Raw genomic sequence first — 24,312 nt, forward strand, 5'->3', positions numbered from 1 at the left:
GAGAGTATCTCTGATTTTCTGTTTTTATTGTCTTCTTGTTTCCCAAAAACGGAAGGGACATCACTCCTGGCCTCTCTCTAGCAGCATCCATGAACCACTTTGTCCCTTTTGGGCATCCATGGTAGTTGCAGAATGTGACAATGATGCCGACAACGATGTCAGCGACAGAGACAAGGAAGATGACAACGCTGGTGCAGATGATTCCAAAAACGTCAGAAACAATTATAATTATGTCAATAATAAATATGCAATTGATGATAAAGACATCAAAGATACTGTCGACGACCATTTAATTGACGGTGACGACGGCGATGAAAATGATAACAATGACATTTACTTGACTTGCACCAGGACCAGGCGTTATCCCCCTTGTCTGGCTTCTGCCATTTGCAATTCGGATGTTCCGTATGAATTTGTTAAACAGTAGATTTGTTAAACAGACTCGGTCATTTGATATTTCGTTAAAGTTGACAATGACGCCGATTCATGAAAATATCGGAGGGCAAAGCAAATATTTCAAGATCTAACTAGGGAACATTTTGTTTTGTTTTTTCGTTTTTCCAATTAAAATACCAAAAAGGGTATTTTTAAATGCGAATTTAAGAAAAAGGTAGTTACCAAAATCTAGGAGAGGGGGGTGTAAGGCTAAAAAATTTAAGGGGAAAATTTGATTGTTTTAATATTATTTTTCATAAAATCCTTCTTTTGTTTCTGACTGAATGTATTATAAATACGTTTCCTACTAATACAGAAGAAACATGTTCTATAAAAACTTCAGTATAGCTATACAAAATAACCCGAGTAACCATGCTGAGAACTCAATAGGTATTCTTCAGCATTAAAAATACCAAGATTTTCTTCGTACTGGAGATTTGAGCGGCTTTTTCTCATTGTGAAACTTTTGCTTATGCCTACGTTAATCGCCCTCCGATAAGATTTGTGTAGTAGTGTGTTGAGCAATCGGTACCAATTCGTTATTTAGTTGCAGCAGAACATTTTCTCCAATGAAGGATTTTAATATGGATGGATTTTACTGAAGAGGAAATAATAAATTTTAAAAGTAAAAAATATGCTCTACAAAGTATTCTACAAGAAATAGAGACAAACTACAATTGTCAAAATCTTTTTATTCACATGATATAAATACCACAAAAGCTTAAAACTTCGAAAGCGCACATAAATAACAACTGGTCCCATTGACCATACACAAATAGGTCTATTACAAGTTCCATATTAACAAGGCATTACAAAAAGGCACTTCGAAACAAAATTCCTATCACAAGATCCAACGTCATGGCGATAATCAACGTAGAGCACCACCACGAAATTTTTCCAGGGGAAGGGGATTACCATTTTTTTTACTAGGACTATAGTTAGAGGATTTCTCATCTACTCTTTTGATAAGCGTCTTATTCCTTCCCAGAGGACCATTCCCCTGGCTCATCCCCGGTGGCGTAATCAAGTCAGAACAATGTAATCAACAAATAAAATAATCAGCCAATAAAAAGCAGTTTCTAATTCCTTGAAAGATTGAACATTGTTTCACAGCAATTAGCAGAACTAATTATCCTTTTAATTAGCTACATTCCAATGCGGCCTAGGCCGGCCTAGTGGGCTTGTACCAAAATCCCTACCATACTTTGAAACTACTGTTTTTAGCTGTCATAATTTAAAATCCATATATATATATATATATATATATATATATATATATATATATATATATATATATATATATATATATATATATATATATATATATATATAATTCTTGTAAATCACTGTCCAATGTAAATGGCAATTTAGAGAATCATAACAGATGAATGGTTTTCAAAATAGGATTAATCTCTTCAATGCACATAATTTTTTTTTTCTTCTGTTACGTTTTTTTCTCCTTCACAATCGGGTAACTAAATACAAATTTATTATATGCGTAAATTGCACAGTATATCAACAGCATCGTATCTGCATATTCTTATGCCAGTTAGGTTTTTTGAGTGTCCGTGCCCGTTACATGTGCAATCTGCGCAATATCAGGACTTAAAAAAAATACATTTTCAAAATGTTTTCTTTAATAGACTATAATCTGCTGAAAACAACTTCAAACATGTGTCTGATATAAAACTGAGGTGGGGGGCGGGGAGGTTCATGCCCCCGGCTTAACCGAATAGATAGTTTTGTGTGCTATATACCAAAACAAGCCTACATTGTTCCACTACATAGTCTTTACGGACTGTTTTCATTTGAACCCCCCCCCCCTCTCACCAGGAAACAAAATAATAATTTCATGTAGTATATATCAGAACGAAGCCTGTTCAACTACATAATTGTTCTACGGATTTTCGTTCATATTTACCCCCCCCCCAGGAAAAGATAAGTTCTCTGTGATATATACCGAAATGAAACTAAATTGTTCAGTTACACAACCGTCGCATGGATTTCCACTGGCTTTTGAGCCTCTCTCTGCCCAGAAAAAAACAAAAACAAACAAACAAAAAAACACTGTTCTTATGGAAAGCTTCACAAATTATATTTAAAGTTTCTTGTAAAATTTTGAAAATATCAGATAATTATGTACATCGACTTTGGGTGTGACAAAACGTCCTAGAAGCACTTAAGAAGACTGTTTTAGCATACCACGAGACTAACATTTTATTCAAAAGCCTGGCCCATTGGAACCACCCCACTTTCAGATTGCATGCCAAGGCGAACCGTTTAATTCTTTACTATTGTAACAGAGTAGGTAGAGTCAGATCATTTCCGTATTACAATTTGGCGCATGATTTGGCGTTCCGTAAAAATCAAATACTCGAAAATACACGCGTGACTTCTGTGTGGATTATGACCAGGATAGGAATTCTGAAGGGGAAAAAATCATGGTGTGATACAAACGGGGTGGTATGCACAATACTTCCAAAAGTCAGAAACCGATATTTGAAAATAAAAATATTTCTCAATTTACACCTTAGTTGTGCATGTAGCCTGTGGGAGGATTTATCTCTAAGACGTTGATGTAAATCATATCTATTATCTCAACCCTTATAGGATGATTTAGAAACCTGGTGTACATCTCGCAATTCCTCATGTGCTACACAGTTCTGCCACGCTTGGCAATTTCCGTGGCAGAAATTTTAGGGGCGTAAAATTTTAAATAAATATCTAATGGTCATAGTCATTTTGTAATTTTTGAAATTTCTTTTTTGTTAAAATAAAGTAGAAGGTGTAGTTAATCAATAAAAGTAATTAATAAATTGTTATTTGACTAATAAAATAAAAATAAATAAAAAAAATAGTTAAATAGAACAATTAAATTAAAATAATAATTATTAATTAATTAACATATTAAAAAAAACATTTTGTTAAAATTTGGCCTGAAATTTTTTTAGAGACGGGGGAGGGGGACACTAATCAAGATTTTCAGAGCAAGCGAGGCCAGAACCGCGACTGGTAACAGGACAGTATAGAACGGGAGTATCGAAGAATGAATGGACAAACATTGCCCCACTGATTATTGAGAACAGATTATCAAAAGGTTTAACAAAAAATTATCTTATATGTTAGGAAATTCCAGACACGACCTTCTAGCGACCCAGCAACCTTAAATTGAAATTTCTAGTCAATATCTTTGGATAAAAAGTTCTTCAAAATTAAGGAAAAGGTCAACACCTATTATATCGTTAAATCACAACTTTTTAGCGTTAATTGAATGAATATAAAAAAAAGAAATTACAGAAGACTGCCGCTAAGTAAATCCTAATTAAAACGCTGACAAATAAAAGTCATTCATGGCTATCACAAAAACGCACATGTCACCGAGCTTTCAGATTCTTTAAGATTTATGATTCTTTAAGATTCTTTAAGATTTATGATTCTTTAAGATTCTTTAAGATTTATGATTCTTTAAGATTCTTTAAGATTTATTCAGATTTTACACCGAGCTTTCAAAATTTACTTTAAGATTTAGGCTTCAGTATTCTATTACATGGGAAAACGCAATAAATTCTCGTCTTCGATCAAGTACCAAAATTAAACATTAATCATTACAGTCAACATTAAATTCAGTAGGAAGAGACAAATCCGTTTTGGTCAATTTCTTTGCTAACACGAATGTGAATCTTCATTGCGTACTGATTAGTGCAGTCGTATTTCTTTTTACTGAAAAATAAGGCTACAATTCATGACCAGCCGTTACAAGGATCATGGAATTATTCCTACAGTTTCTGATATTCTTCGTATAATTCATCCAGGGCCGTATCTAGGATTTTTGTTAGGGGGACGGGGTACAAAAACTTTTAAAATACATCAAAAATGTAATATTTTTATCCCCTAACCCATCCCCTGAATACGGCCATGAATTCATCCTAATTTTAACATTTTCAAATCTGATAATCCCTTCCCCAAAAGAAATCTGCACACAAGTCTGTTTTCAGATATAGACTTGAGTAGAGCTCCGACGCGGGAAGAGTATTTTGCATAATGCCTTGCGAAAACAAGATCCGCAAAAATCTGTTTCGTGTAAACTATGTTCGTCTACCCGATAATTTGGAGTTTCCAGGGAATTTTCTATGCATTTTGAAACGGTTTCCTCCAATCTTGAACCCGTGACCATAAAAAACTTTCTTTTTTAGGCGTAATCATTTGTTACTTCTTACCATTAGCGTACAAAAAGAATCAATAAAAAAAACTAAAACAAGTAACAATAAATAAAACAATCTGAACATTTATTTTAATTTCTTGCCAAAAATACCAGCAGTATAAAAAGTTTAAAGTTAAATATTAAAGTTTCGTGAATCCGATTTCAATGAGTTTCCGATTAGATCCGATTTCATTCTACTGAATATTATTTCTTGAGCCCACGTACTCTTTTTAGGGGATTTTTACACATTTAGAGCATTATTTTCTCCATTTAAATGAGATACAAATATCTAATGAATCATACAAGAAAAAAGATTGTCATGGCGCAAATGAACAAAGTATACCCTCTTGAGCAAATAAGCATAAATCTTTTACAATAAATGTGCGTCCTAATTATCAAGATGAAAAAAAAAACTATTCAAACAAAAGCCCACCAAAATCATTCTCACTTGAATGTTATGGAATACCAGACTATCAGCTATTCCCTGAGATTTTTCAGAGTTTTGTAAAAGATAAACGAGTTTTCCAAAATCTCGCATCAAAGCGACGTTCGTAAACAAGCGAATATTAGCACGAAATACAAATCGTTAATTTTCGTTAGCGTTAATTTTGGGGGAAATTCTTCAATCGTCGGTTCTCAAGATATTTACAAGAATTTACTCCATTTTCTCGCTCACAAAAATAGTTCCCAATGTTCCTAAAAATAGTCCCAATAAAAAACTTGTGCAAGAAGAGCTATTGTGCTACTGCTGGCGACAATCCAAAGAAATCCGTAACTCAATATATATTTGAGTAAAGCAGAATAATGGATTGTGGACAAGGCCGTATCCAGAATTTTTCTTCGGGAGGGGGCTTACGAAAAGAGTATTGGAGGGATTTTGCAAGAACAGTGATTATCATGGTTTTGTGTGTAAAAATTCGCTTACTTGAACTAATTGGGCAGCTAGAAAACACTCAGCGACAAATTCTTCATAACAAATTCAATGGAACTTTACAGACGATAATAATGAATCAAAATTAGTTTAATACATGGGAAATTTGTAGCAATGGGGGGGAAATATTATGCACAGTATGTATTATAAGCACATATTGCATTTTACATATTTATAGTTTATACTACATAAAGATAGTATATATCATACAGGAAACATACTCGGATGGCGTTTCAGTGCACATTTTTATATAGTTTTCAATTTGTCGCTAAAACTAATTGGATATTAAAATTAATCATGGTGTCTGTTTCTACTATTTATTAAAGTCTTTAAATCTTAATTAATTATATTTAACTTTATTAAGATCTTATTATTGGTCATAGTCTTGTTAGCAGATATTATACACACTGGGTTCAATTATGCTTGCCATATATTGTTGTCAACTCCGTTGTATCAACTGTTAAGGACCGACAAATTGTTCGATATTCAACAAATTTGTGATACCACTTCTATATAGTTTAGGCACAAAAATTTACCCGTCGCAAATGCAAAACGTCACTCTACTACCTCAAAAGGTATTGGGGGGGGGGGAACTCGTCGAACCTTCATGACAACACGGTTGATTAAAACACATATGGCCATAATTGGAAGAAAAATGTCATATTTTGTCAAACAATAAAAAAAAAACAACTTAAAAGCACATATTATGCATTTTTCCCAAGCCGTGACCATCACACGGAGATTTCTTTAAATTCATATTCCTTTTTTATTTCAATATTATAATTAATATTTACGACCATTTGATTAAACAAATATATAAATTTGAACTTTTTTTTTCACTTTGTCGAGACTAAACTTCCTTTAAAAGTATTTATGCTACCTTTCTACGTGCACACACATAAATAAAAGCTACTTAGTTTTAAAAGAGAATCATGAACTTACAAGAAGGTGACCACTACGTGAACACTCATAAGTAAAAGCTGTTTAAGATATAACAATTAAAGCTATTAAATTTAAATAATAATTTACCAAAAGACCTTTGAATGGTTGGGGATGGTTTGAGGATTTTTCACCAGCATTATAAAGACAAATTAATAGTCGAGAGAACCTTCTCATGGTTTAAGAGAGGGGGAGGGGATAAAATTTATAAGGGTATAAATGTTGGAGATAAGTAAAAGGAAAAAATATTTTCAAAGTTTCTAACAAGGTTACTTCAGTTTTAAAATTTTACTTCAGTCTGGCACTGGTCACTGTCAGTCTGGCACTGGCACTGGTCAGTCTGGCACTGGAATCCAAAATCATTTAAGTGCAAAACCTAAAACTTGCAGACATAAAGGAGATTTTGAGTTCGATGCACTATTTATTGTTGACAGCCCTACTGAATTGATCAATATAGTCTGAGAAATTTCTAGAGAGATCAAAGGACTTCCAAGAGACCACTTAATCATAGAACAAGTATGAGCACCAGTCAAAACTTGAAAAAAAGTACCTAGCGCCTGTCATTACAAGACTCCAGCAATTTTTTAAGCAGGAGTCAAACCTGAGGCTTAAGAAGGGAGGGGGTTTGGGGGGCTTCTCTTTCCCCAAATCAAAAAGTTCGCATGATTTCCTCCAATACTTCATATACTTTTCATATGATTTGTCTGCCCAAGCTGTTTTCCGATCCAACCTCCCCACACCCACAAAAGAACTTACTGGAAACATCTCCAAGTTAAATAGACAAGCAACAATCTTTTTAGTTCTCAGTCAACGACTATAATTGTGAGCATTATTCACAAAAATAAATAGCCAGAGCATTACATAAAATAAATAGCCAGGAAAATGAATGATCTTAAAAGTGAAAGTTTTAAGCAATTAAGGACATCAAAATTATTCAGGGGTGGGGATATTATTCGAACAACTATAAGATAATCCCCTCCTTTCTGAGTGGAGGCAAATTGCCGTCAAAATAACCAAATTTTCCTGGGCATCTCTAAGTGATCCCTAGCACATAGAAAGCTCAAGGCATGTGCAATTTGCGTCATATCAAATATGCTCTTTAAAATGTTGTACAAATTAGGCTTTTTCAACAATTTCGCCCCCATCTCCCCCGCAAAAAATACCTTTAAATTGTTCCTTTTTCAATATTTTATATCGAACTTAAACTCCAGGATGGCATTTTAGTCTTAAAAGATTTATTTTAGCAACATTTCTGAATTTGAGGTACAAATAAGTATCAAGGTTTTTAAAGTCGCATGTAAGAAAATAAATAGGAACGCATATTTCATCATTTTCCAGGGTTGTTTGGTGTTTAAAATTTTTTTTCGCTCCAAAAAAGCCAAAAAGGTTAGAAAGTAACTGTTTAAAAAAAAAAAATTATTATGGAAATAGTATCCTCTTGTAAGGAAATATTATCATACAATTTTGAAACCATCATGTAAGATAAAAAGTTGTAAATGTGCATTAAAAAAGAGTGATCTCAGCAATTTTACCTAATAGCAAATATTTTTGTGTTTTTTTGCTTTTTAGTACAATTAAAAAATCAAATTTTGCAACTCCCACGAAACGTATTAAAAATCACAGTCAAAAAAGAAATCTACTAATCAACGAGTATTTTCAACTAAAATTGTACAAAATAACCGACAAAAAAACCGGCAAAGTTACAAAAAATAAAACAAAAACAATGGCACTAAGCGGTGATGGCTTTGGACTCACTAGGTTCGTCATGAGGCTTTTCCTGAGCCTTAAGTTTAGGCGAGGGAACACTCGGAGTTGGGAAAGTAAAGTGGGAGCCAGTCGCGTGCGGCGTTGATAAAGAGCTTGATGGTGCTGCGGCACTTAGCTGCGGAATAGAGAACCTTGGACTTGCTGTAGCTAAAGGGCTAAGTGAGGACCAAAAATGAAGAGCCCCGAAATGATTGGAGCTTGGAGTCTTTAAATGCGTATATGTAGACGGGTAATAAAATGCTCCAGGAGATGGTGGAATAATTGCCATGAAAGGAGTATGAAGGGCTGATGAGGGACTATGTCCATGAGGAGAGGCACAAACAGGAGACCCAGACATTGATGACGCAGAAGAGGGGAGCAATGCAAATGGACTTAAGGGGAGGGGTGAGTGAGACGATATGGAGGATGCACTTGGGGGACCCGGTTTAAACAAAACCGAATCAGGCACTAACGCTAAAGGCCTTGGTTTCGGTTTGGGCTTCACAACCTTTGGTTTCACAATATCCTCCGTCTTTTTTGGCTCAGTACCTGAGTTATTTTCAGGTTCTTTTTTGACAACACTGGATATCTCTAACTCTTCACTTTTCTTTTCTTCCATTTTATTTGGCCATACGTGATTAGCCACTTTGCGATCAGCATCTGGGCTCAAATTCAAGGGCGTCGCCTGATAACCATCGGGCCCAATGGCAATCTGATGTTCAGCGGTTGTCTCTTGACTTTCACCATCAGATTCCGGCTCTATCTTTATATGTGGCGGGGTATATTGTCGCTTAAGCGCCGGTTTGTCGCACGTCTGCGACTCGTTTCCGTTCATATCTGTTCTTACATAATACGGATACTCTCGCTTGTAAGTTTCGCTATTATTTTGTATTGGCGGGACGAGCGGAGGAACCTGTATTTTGCTTTCAGGAGATTGAGATCGCAATCGTTTTGGCTGATTACCGGTTTCCGGCGACGCCGCTCGTCTCGACAGGTTGACAACATTATCCAACTTTGTATTTTCGAAGTTAAAATAAGTTCCTCCCCAAGGAGGTTGCATTTCGAAAGGAGATGTGGGTAAACGCATCCCATTTGGTACATATGAAGGCCCAGTCTGAAAACCTTGATATCCCATCCCTGAAAAAAAAATATATATATATTATACCTCTTAAATACCATACAAATAAGTCCATACAAATATGTAACTTTGTGAATTTATGTTAAATCATACTCAATCAAATAAATCGTGTACAGAAGCAGGAGGGGGGGGGGTCCAGGTCTGGACCCCCCTCCCTGATTTCCGTGAATCAAAATTTCCCAGATTTTTGGTTCTTATTCATAGTTCTTATTCAAATTATTTAAAAAGAACTACCCCCTCCGAACAAAACAAATCTCTATGTGGCTGATTTAAACGACCAGAGTCGGAATTTATCGAATGACTCAGGAGAGAAGTGAATTTGAGTGAGGGTCTAGCATTAACAATAGCAACATGGTTTTAAGCCGGAAAATCTGGTTTTATACACATATGACGTAGTTTTCACGAACGTTTTCTAGAGGAAATCTCATCCAATAATCTTTCCATCTCTGCAGTTATGGATACACCGACCCTTCTCCTCCCTTACAGTACAGACATATCCTACATTAGCGCCAAGAAAAGACATTAGATTATTTTTCTATTTAGAAAAATATAGAGAATAGGAGAGAAGAACGATAGAAGAGAAAGAGATCGGTATTTCAAAAAATTGCTGTTCATCACACTACGGGAGAAAATAATCAGGTTTACATAAAAAGAAAAAGAATCACTTTCTTCGCCTGTTTGATAAAGGGCGAATAAAATTACTTTAAAGTTAAGCTAAAATTACTTTAAAAAAATTAAGCTGCTTAGCACGTTAAAATATTTTCACAGCTATTATGAAACAAATTTAATTTTGGTGGGAAATCCAAATTACCCAAGTCACGATTAAACCACAAGACACGCCAAAAATTTTTTTAAAAATTCAAGGTTAACAACAAACTGGGAAAATTTTTCACAATTGGTAGTTTATTATGCCTTTTGGATCCAAGCACGTGAGCAATAGAATACAACACTGATCAAATACTCCACTGAGTCAGGTACTTTTTATTGGGATGTGATAGTATCATATAAAAAAACTTTCATGAGACGGGGAACTTTTTCCAAAATGCCTTACTTGCGACTTCTAAAAATCTCATTTTGAATTAATATTGAAAACTTAGTAAGTTTCATTAGTCCGTTGGGAGAATTCAATTCTCCCAAATATCGAATGTTCTTAAGAGGAAGAAATTCATAGAATAATAAATAATCGAATCTAAAAATTCCAAATGACTATTCCTTGACGTACCCCCTCCCCACCTCCTGTTCGCAAAAGTTGAGCTTCGCCAAATATAGTTTAATGCTCTCGCTCCTTACAATAGAATCTTTTACGAACTCAATGTTTTATAATAGCCTATTACAAATGTATTTGCTGAAAAAGGTCCAAGAACGATGCTTTTGCTGATGACATAGCTCTCAATAGTCTTTGGGAAAACGGCTGTAAGTTATACAACTTGGTCCTACAAGTACAAGTAGATGGGATTCAATCATCAGCCACCGTAGTTCAGTTACTAGCGCGCTAGACTTCGAATCAGTGCCAAGGATTCAGTTCTTTATTCAGGCATTTTTATTTCATTCATGGTTTTCTGCCTTATATATGATTATTTTTTAGCTAATTCACTATTTTTGTTAACTTTTTTGTGACTTGTGAAATGTTCCATACTCTACTTTTGGAGCAAATTATGCCCTAGCCCCCTTGCCACTTAGGGGCTGGAACCACTCAAAGTCGTATCTTCAAAGAAGGATTACTTATTCTTATATTTATTTATTCATATTATTTTTTTTACTATTTAATAGACAGAATAAAACTATTTGTAATGTATATAGAGAAAGCATATCACTAAGAACCTATTAGTATTATTTTTTGTTCTGTGATATCTTTCTGGTTGTCAGGTTATTTCCCAATTTTTTCTTGTTTATTACTATTCCACTCCTATATGTCTAATGTTTTTTGGTGTTTATCAGGGGGGAGGTGTTTAGTGAAACAAGTTAGACACACCAAATTTTTTCTTAGGTTTTGAAACCCTTAAAAACATTCTTTAGAAAAAATAGTTACTCTTTCCTAACTGTCAAGGTTGCCCACCTTCAAAAATCGTGTACACCATTTTGTGTAGCATAGATTTCTCGGCATTATTTGAAAAACGATAAGAAATTAAATAATTTTTTTCAACTAAAGTAAGGAGCGACATTAAAATTGTTTATTATTCATTATTGGTATTATAACTGGTGAGACCAAAATGTTACCTGATAAATCAATCCAATATTTCTATATAGTCTTCAGTGACTTTTCGGTTATTAAAACAAAATTTGTTTTTATGCTTATGTTTTAAGATGATTTTAACTGTATACTAAAAGTTACTGATATCACAGCTAGTGTAAGACTATGAAAAGCTTTATAAATTAGTTTGTTGTTCTCACTTTGAACTTATAAATCAACATTCTTGTTTTGCATACTTGGTTTCTGTGTTTTCAGTAAAGCGCTAGTTTCTATAATCCTACAAACATTGGGACACACGATTATTTGGTTTATTTGTACTAGCTTTATTGATATATGTTAGATAGACTGTGAAGCAATAATTTGTGTTCGTTATAGTTTCAACTTCGCTCTTTACTTCCCTAAAACACTTTCCAAGTTGGAATAGAATGACATCACATTGCACACTATTTATTCTAGACATGGGGGAAGTCAACTCTTCCTCAAATTACATAATTAGACCTTATGTTTTGAGAAGGAGCTAATTTAAGTTCACGAACTGATAATTTAGTATATCTAAGAAATAAAATAAAATATTTCTCCGCTAGGTAAAGCGAAGTTGTTTTCCATACAAAACAAGAAGACGATGGTTGCAGCATCAGCTGTAATCTAGTAAAGAGCCCTCCAAGGAAAATAGCAACAGAAAATTCTAAACTAAACAATGGGTTTTTTATTGTAGAGTAGAATCATAAAGCGTTTTAGGATATTTTTGAACAGCATAAAAGCATGACATTTTGAGGTTTGTGTTTTCAATAAAGCGCTAGTTTTGCATAATCCTATATCACCAATCAGGTTATGGCATAAAATCATCATTATACAGTGGTGATAAATATCACCAGTCATTTTATTTGCAAGAGTTGTAAAGATGTTCATTTGAATCACTCAAAACAAATAATTTTGTTCGGTTCAACTTTAGTTCCATCAGAAAAACTTTGTTTTCTTAACAATTAAATATGAAAAAGCCGATATAATCCCTGGCATTATGGTGGGGGAGGGGACGATGAACTAGTTTTAAATATGTTTACATTTTATTTGAGTCATTTTCATATTCTTAGGTTCAAATCACAGGCGAGGTCATCTAAATGTTACACTCTTGCACCTAACGGATGCATTTGGCATTTAAATAATTTAAATCCCTGTTTTCACTTTTATGATCCAGATTTTCGCACATGGAGCAATAAATCTAAGGTTAACCTAATAAGACCTGAACCGGTTTCAAATCAATAGCAAACGGTAAAAGTTATGATAAATCTATTCAGTCACAGGAGATGCAACATGAACTCAAATGCTTTACTACAAAATAAGGTGAAAGCTGTCTTAAGCTCTTTTCAAATCATAATCAATCTGCTGTAAACCTGAATTTCAGGGATCTAACAATTCCCAATAACCAACTTGTTAGTAAAGAGCGACCCAAATCAATAAAGACCGAAACTCTAAAACAAGAATTTTATAATATAGCATGTTATTTAAATGAAATACAGCCAAGAAGTGAAGTTAGGTTAATCCTAATGAAACATGACCTTCATATAACGTTTACTTAATATGATAACACAATTTGGGTCATATATATGCACATTAGGGGGTGGGGTAGGGTAAAGTATTTAAACAGCACCTCTAACCTAAAACCCCCCAAATGTGCAAATATATAGCCCAAATTAGACAAATCCAATGCATTCTCACTTCTCACTTATCACTTGTCTTGTGGCTCCCGCAGCACCCCCTCCTTCAGCTGTGGCGTCCAGGTTTCCCAACCCAACTGCCCCCCCCCAAGATATATATATATATATATATATATATATATATATATATATATATATATATATATATATATATATATATATATATATATATATATATATATATATATATATATATATATATATATATATATATATATATATATATATATTATTTGCATTAAAAAGAGTCAAAAAAAAAAAAAAAAACGCCTCCAAAAAGGGGGATTTCGATTCAGCAACGTGATAATCCCAGAGCCCATTTTTTATTTTTCCTAATAACGACGTTTTTGTTTTTCTTTATTGTTGTTTTCTTCAAGTTATCGTACCAAACAAATGGTTGTAGAATATCGAACACGGGCTCATATGAGCGAAAACAGAAAGTTTTAGCTCCCTTTTTAAGTAAAAAAGAGATCACGTCACAGAAAAGTGGTGATTTCTGTCAATTTACGGTGTTAATTTCTATCAATCTAGCCCAATGAGGGCCAAAATTATTTCAAGTGAAAATTCTGACAGGATTATTCGACTTAGAATTATTTTTTATCCATCTTTACCACACATCTTCGGAGTTTCAGACACTAAAGCCCCATGGTGGCGCATTCGTCCCTGAGTAGGCTATGTATTAAATAAAAAAAAAAAAAAAAAAAAATCCAAATTAAGGCAAGGAGATACATTAAAATTTGAAGCAAACAGAAATATTCCGTAAATATAACCTCTCCTCAATCCCTCGCTCTTTACGCTGCAGTCCCAAAGTTATTTAAAAATAAGTCTCGTTCAAATCGGCCGTTGTGTTTTAGGATTCGCTTTTAAAGAATTGTGACAAAAAGTCAAACTTTAGCGGAGAGAGCAAGGGCTTGAGAAGGGGGCAGTCTCTTTCATATATAGAACAATTTCTATTCGTTTTAAGTTTTAATGTTATTCCTAACTTTCAATTGATTTTTTTTTTAATATTTAAGTTTTGACAGTTTTTCAAGTCACACCGGAAAATCCCAATCCCCCTGTGTAAAATTTCCTCCGGAAACTTTCTTCCCTACAAAAAATGCTCTCCGTGGAAATTCCTCCACACAAATAATTCCTCATATCTCCCAATAATAAAAACTATACGCAAACAATGGACAAATAGCATAACTTACTTGTTTTAGAGTTTCGGTTACTAATGAGTCAAGTCGCTCCTTACTTATAGTTCGTTACCACGAACTGTTAAGTAGAGTCAATAAATGAAGTCAAGAGTTATTATGGTCGTTGATTTTAAACTTCATTTGACTGAGTTGATACATTTGACGGTTCATTAATGATTATTGTTTTGTTGCCCACCAGCTATTAGGGAAGGGGAGGTCAATGGGAGCAGGAATTTCTAAAGCCTCAAAAAGCGCATTTTCTACCCAAATGTTATAGCTTCCAGTGATGAGTCTTTCAGATAAACATGAAGGGGAGGTCTCTCGCTTCATTTTGAGGAATCTCTGAACACTAAGCTAGTAATGCGATTGTTGCGGGGTAACAGTACCCCTTCATTGCCAAATACATGTTTCAAACATAAATCCTTCTAGCTACTTAACTGAATGAACCGCCAAGAGGATTTCATTAAATGCCTACCCCCTCCCCTCGACAAAACTTTCAGGTCCATAATAATACCCTTAGACCGGTCAACATGGGGTACAGGCACCATCGGTGGGACATGGCAATATTGTGGTGGGTGATGGGCAGGACGTGCACCCTTCGGCTGACTATACTTTCAGCCCTTAATTTTGAAAAAAAAACACTTTTCATATGAATGAGTGCATATCCATATGCATTTAAAGACCAGAAAAGATATATAGTAGTATTGCCATGATGACATGCAATTTATAAAAGGTGTTTTATATAGACACTATTTTCCATTAACATAAAATGTGCCTAGAGAACCCCCTCCCCCAAGAAAATACAAGGTTAACGGCTTTTTAAGCTTCTTTCAGATGAATGCAGGTTAAATTTGAAATAACAAAATTTAAACATCAAGAGGGGAACATAAGGATTTTAGGATACCTAAAATCCAGGGTGGATTTAGGTTAGGTGGTTTACCTAGGAATACCTAGGTAGAGCATGGTCAAAAATCGACTGGAAACCACTGCGTCAACCAGTGCTGCAACACAATAAATTCTACCTCGTTTACTTCTTCTTCTTCTTTTTTGTTTCTAACCTTGCAAATCCTTCCTTTTTTTCTAGAGCATCTAGGAGCTCCTATAATATTTGTAGAAAATCCTGAATAAAAGAGCCTGCGCAAAGAGTGATAAATTGTCGCACGCCGTTTCTTTCAACACAACAACTTCTAATGACAAAAGAAAACTTTCAAATCGCTCCCTCCTCTCAAAACTTTTTTTAAGGTATGTTTACGACTGTCAATCCTGTACCTGCCCATCCATCCATCTACAAACTGATAGGTAATCAATTAACCTTGGTTTAACAGTATTAAGGTTACAAACTGTATTGCTGAGAGGTTATGGCAGTTTAAATACTAAGAAGGATATTGAGTAAGGTTAGGACATCTCATTACACAACACACGAAATATATCATTTACCATTATCGGAACTCTAAGCATACACGGAGAGGAAATTCTAACTTGGCCCGATTTTTGCATTTTCAAATTTTACGTTTCTTGGAATGATGTCCCTTTTTAAAAATATTCAGGAGGAAGTGAACGGGCCTGGCTTCACTGCAGTTTAGATTTAGATTTAAGTGCATCAATTTTCCAGAAAAAAAGAAACAAATAAAAAAATGAAATTGAAATGTTAGCGTACTTTTTTTTTTCTTTTCTTTTTTTTGGCCTACCGGGCTATCAGAACATCATAGAGAGATCTTTAATGGCTCACTCAAAAGCTATTTCTCATGTCTACTAGCTTTTTATAAATTCCGCCATCTGCAATCGCCATATGGCACTAAAATGGCACGTTTTGTGCTATTTCTCAAGGGGTGGCACTAGCAGGCTACCAGAACATTGGAGACATATTTTTTATAGCTCATATAAAAGCTATTGATCATATCTACGTTTTTTCTATAACTTCAACCGTCTGCAAGTTCCAAATGGCACCAAAACGGCACTTTCGATGCCATGTCTAATGTGGAAAAGCTGGGGTATTGGGCGAGCAGAGCTTATAAGAGTTATGTTTGATGGCTCATTTGAAAGCTATTGCTCATACTTACGTGCTTTTTTGCCAATCCTACCATTCGTAAGAGTGATATAGCCCTGAAAACAACACTTTTGATGCCACTTCTCAAATAGAAAAGCTCTGAACTACAATACAGGTACTATTGTAAAAATTAGGTTGCAGAACCCTTAACTGGAAGTTTACAAGAGCCCCTCCCGTAAACTCCCCCTCCCAACCCCCTTAGTAAGTTTCATAAATCGTCTGTTCATCAGTAAGTTAAAGAAACATTAACAGGCTACCACACCATCGTAGATAGATGTTTAATGGCTCCATTAAAACCTATTGCTTGTATTTATTAGACTTTTACAAATTCTACCATCTATTATATTTCACAGATTTCAATGTTAATTAGTTTCTGGGGAGAATTTGCAATGAACTCTTTGTCATTGTTGTAATCTAGTAAAAAGCAAACCACAGCACATTTAAAAAACGTTAAAACGGTCTTCTTTTTTACTTTTTCCCGGCCTAGCGGGTTACTAGAACATCATAGAGACATGCTTAAGAGCTCATTAAAAAGCTATTTCTCATATGTACGTGCTTTATATAAATTCCACCATCTGCAAGTGCCATATGGCACGAAAAAAAAAAGGCATTTCTTATGCCATTTCTCAAGGAGTGGGACTAGCGGGCTACCAGAGCATCCTGTCTACCAGATAGCTCATATTAAAAATATTGATCATATCTACGTTCTTCCTACGAATTCCGCAATCTGCAATTTTCCAATGGCAATAGAAATGGCACTTTTAGTGCTATCTCTCAGGTGGAAAAGCTGGGGCTCTAGGGCTACCAGAATTTTCGAGTGATGTTTAATGGCTCATTTGAAAACTTTTGCTCATATCTACGTGCTTCTTATCAGTTCTACCATTCGTAAGTGAGCATAGCACTGAAAACAACACTTTTGGTGCCACTTCTTAAGTGAAAGAGTTTGGAAGCATAAAACGGTACCATTGCAATAATTATGGTCCAAAGCCCTTAACTGAAAGTTTGTGAGGACCCCTCACATATACTCCCCCTCAAAACCCTTTTGGAAAGTTTCATAAATCACCTGCTCATATTAAAAGTAGAAGATCATTGCGAAAACAAATTAACTAAAACTAAAACTATTGAACTAAAAATCTACCAAAAATTAAGCTTGAATGATGAACAGTTTTGAACTGAACCATCAAACTTCACTCTGTGATGAAGCCTGTGTGCTAGTTCTAACGGCGGTAATTAAGAGGAAGAGACGTCCTTGTCCTCTTAGTCTTTTGCTCCTGCCTAGGTTTTGAAAACACCTGTTTTGGTCATTTCAATGGAATAGGCACTTTTTTCATCAAAAAAAAAAAAAAAAAAAAAAAAAAAAAAAAAAAAGATGTCCTATCGAGTCAAATTTGTAATCCACGCTTCTAAATGAGCTCTTTAACAGCTCTCTTTTGTTACAGTAGCCTTTTAGTTTCTACTAGTCAGTAGGTGACTTAAAAATGCCTTTCTTCATTATGGCTTTTTCGGGCGAAGTCGGCCGAGTAAAAACAGCTTTTTGTTCATGGAAAAACAAACGTTCCTGAAAAACATGGATTGTTTTGCGAAGCATGGATAATGAACTTCATTGTTATAGACTGAAAGTTTTTCGTAGCTGTCAAGGTTGTTTGCAGTATTTTCTAGAGGTGTCTTATCTCCCCTAGATCGGTGATAATTATAAGTTATATTAAAAATAAGTTTCCGACTGAAACTAACGAGGTAGAAAACCAGCGCTTTACAGAAAACACAAAATAATATGAGAGTTTTGATACAGTAAAACCCAACCAATTACGAATACTTATTATACAATAAAAATATTACCAATCCCTTTCAGGATCAATCGCTTTTAAGATAAACCAACAATCTATTTTAGCATTGTTACTTTATTATTATTTTTTCGTTTTTTTACTGTGCAGAAATAACTTCTGCACAATGGCTCAGTTCAATGACTGGCTCTCGTTTTGGTTCTGAATTAAATAAAAAAAAACTAATTTTTTTAGCTGAAAGTAAGGAGTGACATTAAAACTTAAAACGAACAGAAATTACTCCGTATATGAAATGAGTTGTCCCCTCCACAATCCCTCGCTCTTTACGCTAAAGCTTTTAATTGTTTTAAAAAGTAGAATTGTGGCAAAGAGTCAAACTTTAGCGTAAAGAGCGAGGGATTGTGGAGGGGACAACTCATTTCATATACGGAGTAATTTCTGTTCGTTTTAAGTTTTAATGTCACTCCTTACTTTCAGCTAAAAAAATTAGTTTTTTTTTTATTTAATTTCTGAACGTTTTTGAATTAATGCATGTTTGGTTTTGGCTCTCCGCACATAAATTATTAAAATGAAATTTGTATATTAATTCTTTTTTTGGCTAAATGGCTTTCTCTTAGTTTTGATCAGACGATTTTGAGAAATAAGGGGTGGGGAAGGAGGCCTAGTTGCCCTCCAATTTTTCGGTTACTTAAAAAGGCAACTAGAACTTTTAATTTTTAATGAACGTTTTTATTAGTAAAAAATATACGTAAGTTAAAAATTAACTTACGCAACAAAATTTCATAACCTTATATTTTTATTATGTATACGAGGGCGTTTGTACCCTCGTTAATACCTCACTCTTTACACTAAATCGTAAGTTTTGTCCCAATTCTTTAAAAATGACCCCTGAATCAGAAAGGCCATAGAATAAATAGTTGAAATTACTGAAAATACTTTAGCATAAAGAGCAAGGTATTTATCTCCTCCTAAATACCTCGCTCTTTATGCTAAAGTATTTTTAGAACCCCTCATATGCGTAATAATCTCTGTTCGTTTTAAGTTTCAATGCTACTTCTTCCTTTCATTTGAAAAAACGTTTTCATGTTTATTTTTCATTGTTTTCTTATAGTAATGCTAGAGAATCCTCCGCCCTTGTCATTGAATTTGTCTTCCCCCATGGCAGATTCCTCCAACATAGCCCCCCCCCCCCAAACAAAATAAAATCCCCCTGAAAACGTCTGTACACTTCCCAATAACCATTACTATATGTAAACACTGGTCAAAGTTTGTAACTTGCAGCCCCTCCCCCAGGGATTGTGGGGGAGTAAGTCATCCCCAAAGACATAGTTATTATGGTTTTCGACTATGCTGAACAAAATGGCTATCTCAAAATTTTGATCCGTTGACTTTGGGAAAAACATGAGCCTGGGAGGGGGCCTAGATGCCCTCCAATTTTTTGGTCACTTAAAAAGGGCACTAGAACTTATCATTTCCTTTAGAATGAGCCCTCTTGCGACATTCTAGGACCACTTGGTCGATACGATGACCCCTGGGGAAAAGAAAAAAAAAAACAAAAAAAAAAAAAACAAATAAACACGCACCCGTGATTTGTCTTCTGGCAAAAAATACAAAATTCCACGTTTTTGTAGGTAGGAGCTTGAAACTTCTACAGTAGGGTTCTCTGATACGCTGAATCTGATGGTGTCATTTTCGTTAAGATCCTACCACTTTTAAGGGGTGTTTCCCCCTATTTTCCTAAATAAGGCAAATTTTCTCAGGCTCGTAACTTTTGATGGGTAAGACTAAACTTGATGAAACTTATATATTTAAAATCAGCATTAAAATGCGATTCTTTTGATGTAGCTATTGATATCAAAGTTCAGTTTTTTAGAGTTTTGGTTACTATTGAGCCGGGTCGCTCCTTACTACAGTTCGTTACCACGAACTGTTTGAAAGGATATGTCATGATTAGTTTATAGCCAAGTTTGAAGAAAAGCCATGTTGATGGTATTAGGACTATAGACTAGCTTTAGAATTTGTATCATAGCTTGAAATTCACAGATGTATAGACAGAAATAACCGGATTTCCGGAGTTCATAGCTATGTCTTATTTGATCTTCATTTCAAGTAATACTGAAGCACATTTCTTACAATTTACGACTGTATATGACTGACTATTGATATTATAGCTAGCGAGAACATAATACTACCTGATAAATCAATCCCAATATTTCTGTTTGTTGTTCAATTACTTTGCGGTTATTAAAACAATACGAAATTTTATGCTTTTGTTTTTAAGATAATTTTAATTGTGTACTGATAGTTACTGATGACACAATTGGTGTAAGACTATTAAAAGCTTTATAGATTATTTTTTTGTCGTCAGGCTTCATACCCACTTTTGACTCCCAAATCAATATTCCTGATTTTTATGCTTGAGTTTTGTGTTTTCAATAAAGCGCTAGTTTTCCAAATCCTGGAAACATAGCGAAACGTAATTAATTGGTTGATTTGTACTCGTTTTATTGATATATATTAGATAGGCTGTGAAGTAATAATTTTTATCCGTTTTAAGTTTCAACTTCGCCCTTTACTTCCCTCAGAAAAACTTTGGTTTTTAATTAATCACGAATTCAAGGGGTACCCACTTCCATGAATTACATACAACCTCCTATATTATTTTGTGTTTTCAGTAAAGCGTTAGTTATCTTTTATTCTAAAAGTATAGGGAAACATAATTACTTGGTTTATTTGTAGTAGTTTATTGATATATATATATATATTAGATTGGCCGTGAGGTAATAATTTTTGTCCGTTTTAAGTTTCAACTTCGCTCTTTACTTTCCTTGGAAAAACTTTATTTTTTTAAATTAATCCCATCTAGTGACGCATCCGCGGCCATCCTTTCCGGAAGAAAACGCAAAATTTAGTTTTGCAGATAGAGACTTAAAGTCTCTCCAAATGGTTTATTAAACAAATTAGAATATTAATTTAATTAGAATATAAATATTAAATTAGATCACATAATACTTATAAAGCTCGTTCCTTTTCTGGGTATTTTTCCCCTTTCTCTGAAATTACGCATATTTTATGCTAGTGCCACCCCTTGAGAAATAGCACAAAAAGTGCCATTTTAGTGCCATATGGCTGATAGTTTTTGATGAATGTCTTAAATAGCTTTTACGTGTTTGGAATTAATGCAAATAGCAAATTCTTATAAACAATATATATATATATATATATATATATATATATATATATATATATATATATATATATATATATATATATATATATATATATATATATATATATATAAATTAAACCATATATCTATCAAAAGTATCTTATTTTTATGCTTATGTACAACATGTCAGAAATATTCAAAACATTGTCAAATGAAAGCTAAGAGCGACGCGAACTCACTGTTTCAGCGATGTCTCACTGATTCAACAATATTTTATTCGATACAAGAGCAATTTATAAAAGTACAAAGTTCTCTGGACGATTCCAACTAAAAAAAAGCTCACTTGGTTGCATTTGCTTCAAACAACAAGACTTTCAGTCCGAATGTGTTTCCTGGCTAAATCAGCATAGGTTCTATTAGGCTTTCGGGAAACCAGTCTCTCTCTCTCTCTCTCTCTCTGTCTCTCTCGTGCTTTCTCATTTACGGGTGTATTTACCTTCATACAGGTCATACTCATTATGTCATCACCAAAATTGATACTTTAGTTTACCCTATGCAAGGCTTTAGGTTTATTTTCATTTAAAAACTGTCTTATTTAGTTATTTCGGTTATTTAATTTTAAATTTTATTATTTAAACTTTTTATTTCGATTACAGGACTGATAATAGAATTAATTGCTGAAGAAACCTTGTTCTGAATGTGATTCCAATAATCCACTCGAACGCTATCTTACAAAAAAGATGGAAAATAAACGCACCAATGCTAGCGCTGTTTTTTTTTTTTTTTTTTTTTCGTTTTTAGCGACTTTGCCTGCAACTAATATGAACATTCATTGGCCTCAACTAACTTTTATTCGAAACTACTTAATTTCCTAGGAAGGAACACGTGACTCGACCTTCGCAAAGTAATTTAACAGGGTATTTTTTTAAGACTCAGCAGACAAATAACTCGTGTCCGCATTAAACAATTTGCGTTTTATCTGAAATTAGGCTATGACTCTTTAGAAGATTATTGGCCTCGATAAGTAAAAGGTGAAGTACCTACTTTTGGCAGTGGCTTTCCCAAGTTTGCCTACAAAAATGCGAAGTCTCCCCTAGACCTTGAGCTGGAACACACCGTTAGTACTCAAGCTGGTTTAAGAAGGCTCGAAGAACAAAAACCACATTAAACAGTTTTTTTTATCACACCTGTTCAATAAAGTCATTGACCTCACTAAATTTATTTTTAAATATGCTTAATGTTCCTGTTAGTCTTCCCAGATGCACGTTGGAATTAACGTCAGCGGGTGGGGGGGGGGGGGGGTAAAAGGCAATAGAAAAGGTGAATCAAATGAAAGAATGGAAATCTTAGGACTCGAAGAGGAACAATGTGAAAATTTATTACGTAACATTTATCATGGTTGCATTTATAGCTGCTTCTTAAGTAAATAGCAAACTACAGCTCATAGTAACCATAGGTATAAAGACGCGCTTGAAAAAAAAAACTTTCTAGTAGAAAAAAAATGTATTTGTGGCTGATTCAGGAATGGTAGCTATAATTTCGGGTAATCTTAATAATAAAGGTTTATTGCAAAAACAAAATTACAGAAAATTCGGAAAAGAGCCTAAAACCATTTGACCATGGCGTCGATCTGAATGAAAAGCTCACCACTGGAAACGATGTGGCCAGAGACTCTATACAGAAGAATTACAGCTCGCCACGTTAAACAGGGAAGTCCCTTTTTGTATGGGGAGTACTGTTTCCAAGGGGGATCATGTCAAACTCTTCCTCTTAGAATGACGAAAGATGGGTCATTTGAAAGGAAATCGCTATATCCAATCCCCTTTTTAAGTAAGAAAGAGATCGTGCCACATCAAAGTGGTGTTTCCCGCCATTTTCGCCACCAAACGTCAAATCCAAGCGAATGGCAATTCTAAACTAGTCAATCGATTTTCCTTGGTCTAAAACCTCAAGCAGGAGGTTTTGTGTCTGAGACCACAGGACAGTGGTGTTTTTTTTTGTTTTTTTTTTTTTATTTCATGCCACAAAACATCAACTTTTGCCCAAAGGGGGGTCAAAATGCCAGAGAATCGAGTTTCAAAGCTAGTCAATCTATTTTTCAAGGTCTAAATACCTGCACAGAAAGTTTTGGGCCTCTATTTTAACAAACCACAAGAAAGTTTCGTAGGTTTTTTTTTCACAGTTAACTACTACTATCAATTTGAAATTAGGGATCTCTGAAGGTTGAAAGCCTTGATCATGGACAGCTGTAGTTTGAAAGTGCATGACTTGGGGTATGTTTTCTGGATTTAGACGAATCAGGCTATTAGAGAGACTGGCAAGCAGATCGGGATAATTAACCATAGATTAAAAAAAAAAAAAAAAAAAAAAAAAACAATTGTTAGCATTAGGCCTATATAGTTTGCTATGTTTGAATTTATTTCTGCTAGGATTAGCAGGCTACCGCAAGATTGCAGAGATGGTTTACGGCTTAATTAAAAGCTACCGCCTCTTACTGTCATATGACAAATTATTGGTGTCATTTCTTGAGTGTAAATGCTGGGAAGCATAATGAAGGTGCTCTTGTAGTCTTAACGGTCGAATATCATTAATTAGAGGTTTATAATTCTACCTCTTTTACCCCTTCCACTCCTTTAGCATACCCCTCCATCTTCTATACTCCCACTCCCCATCTCCCCATTACATACAGCGTATTCTGAAAGAAAAAGGTCGTAACCAACGAATAAAATTCTATTGATTTATTTCTGTTTGTGAAAACAACTACGTTTTTGAGCCACCATACCCAAGAAGTCAAATTAGGTTAATGCTAATGAAACAATTCTGTGCTTATGTCTCATTGCCACC

The 24,312-nt window shown here is 34.5% G+C and overlaps 1 protein-coding gene across 7 annotated transcripts in view; it reads right to left on the minus strand.

Moving 5' to 3' along the window:
• Positions 1-1,750: 1,750 nt before the first annotated feature.
• Positions 1,751-24,312, minus strand: part of LOC136026642 (ETS domain-containing protein Elk-1-like) — a 145,462-nt gene continuing 122,900 nt past the window's right edge. For all 7 annotated transcript variants that reach the window (XM_065703374.1, XM_065703375.1, XM_065703376.1 and 4 more), the window contains one exon: positions 1,751-9,389. In XM_065703374.1, coding sequence (XP_065559446.1) covers positions 8,236-9,389 — 1,154 coding nt within the window. In that variant the 3' untranslated portion in view covers positions 1,751-8,235. The remainder of the gene's footprint in view (positions 9,390-24,312) is intronic.

This window comes from Artemia franciscana, chromosome 4 (genome assembly GCF_032884065.1).
Source record: "Artemia franciscana chromosome 4, ASM3288406v1, whole genome shotgun sequence".
NCBI lineage: Eukaryota > Metazoa > Arthropoda > Branchiopoda > Anostraca > Artemiidae > Artemia > Artemia franciscana.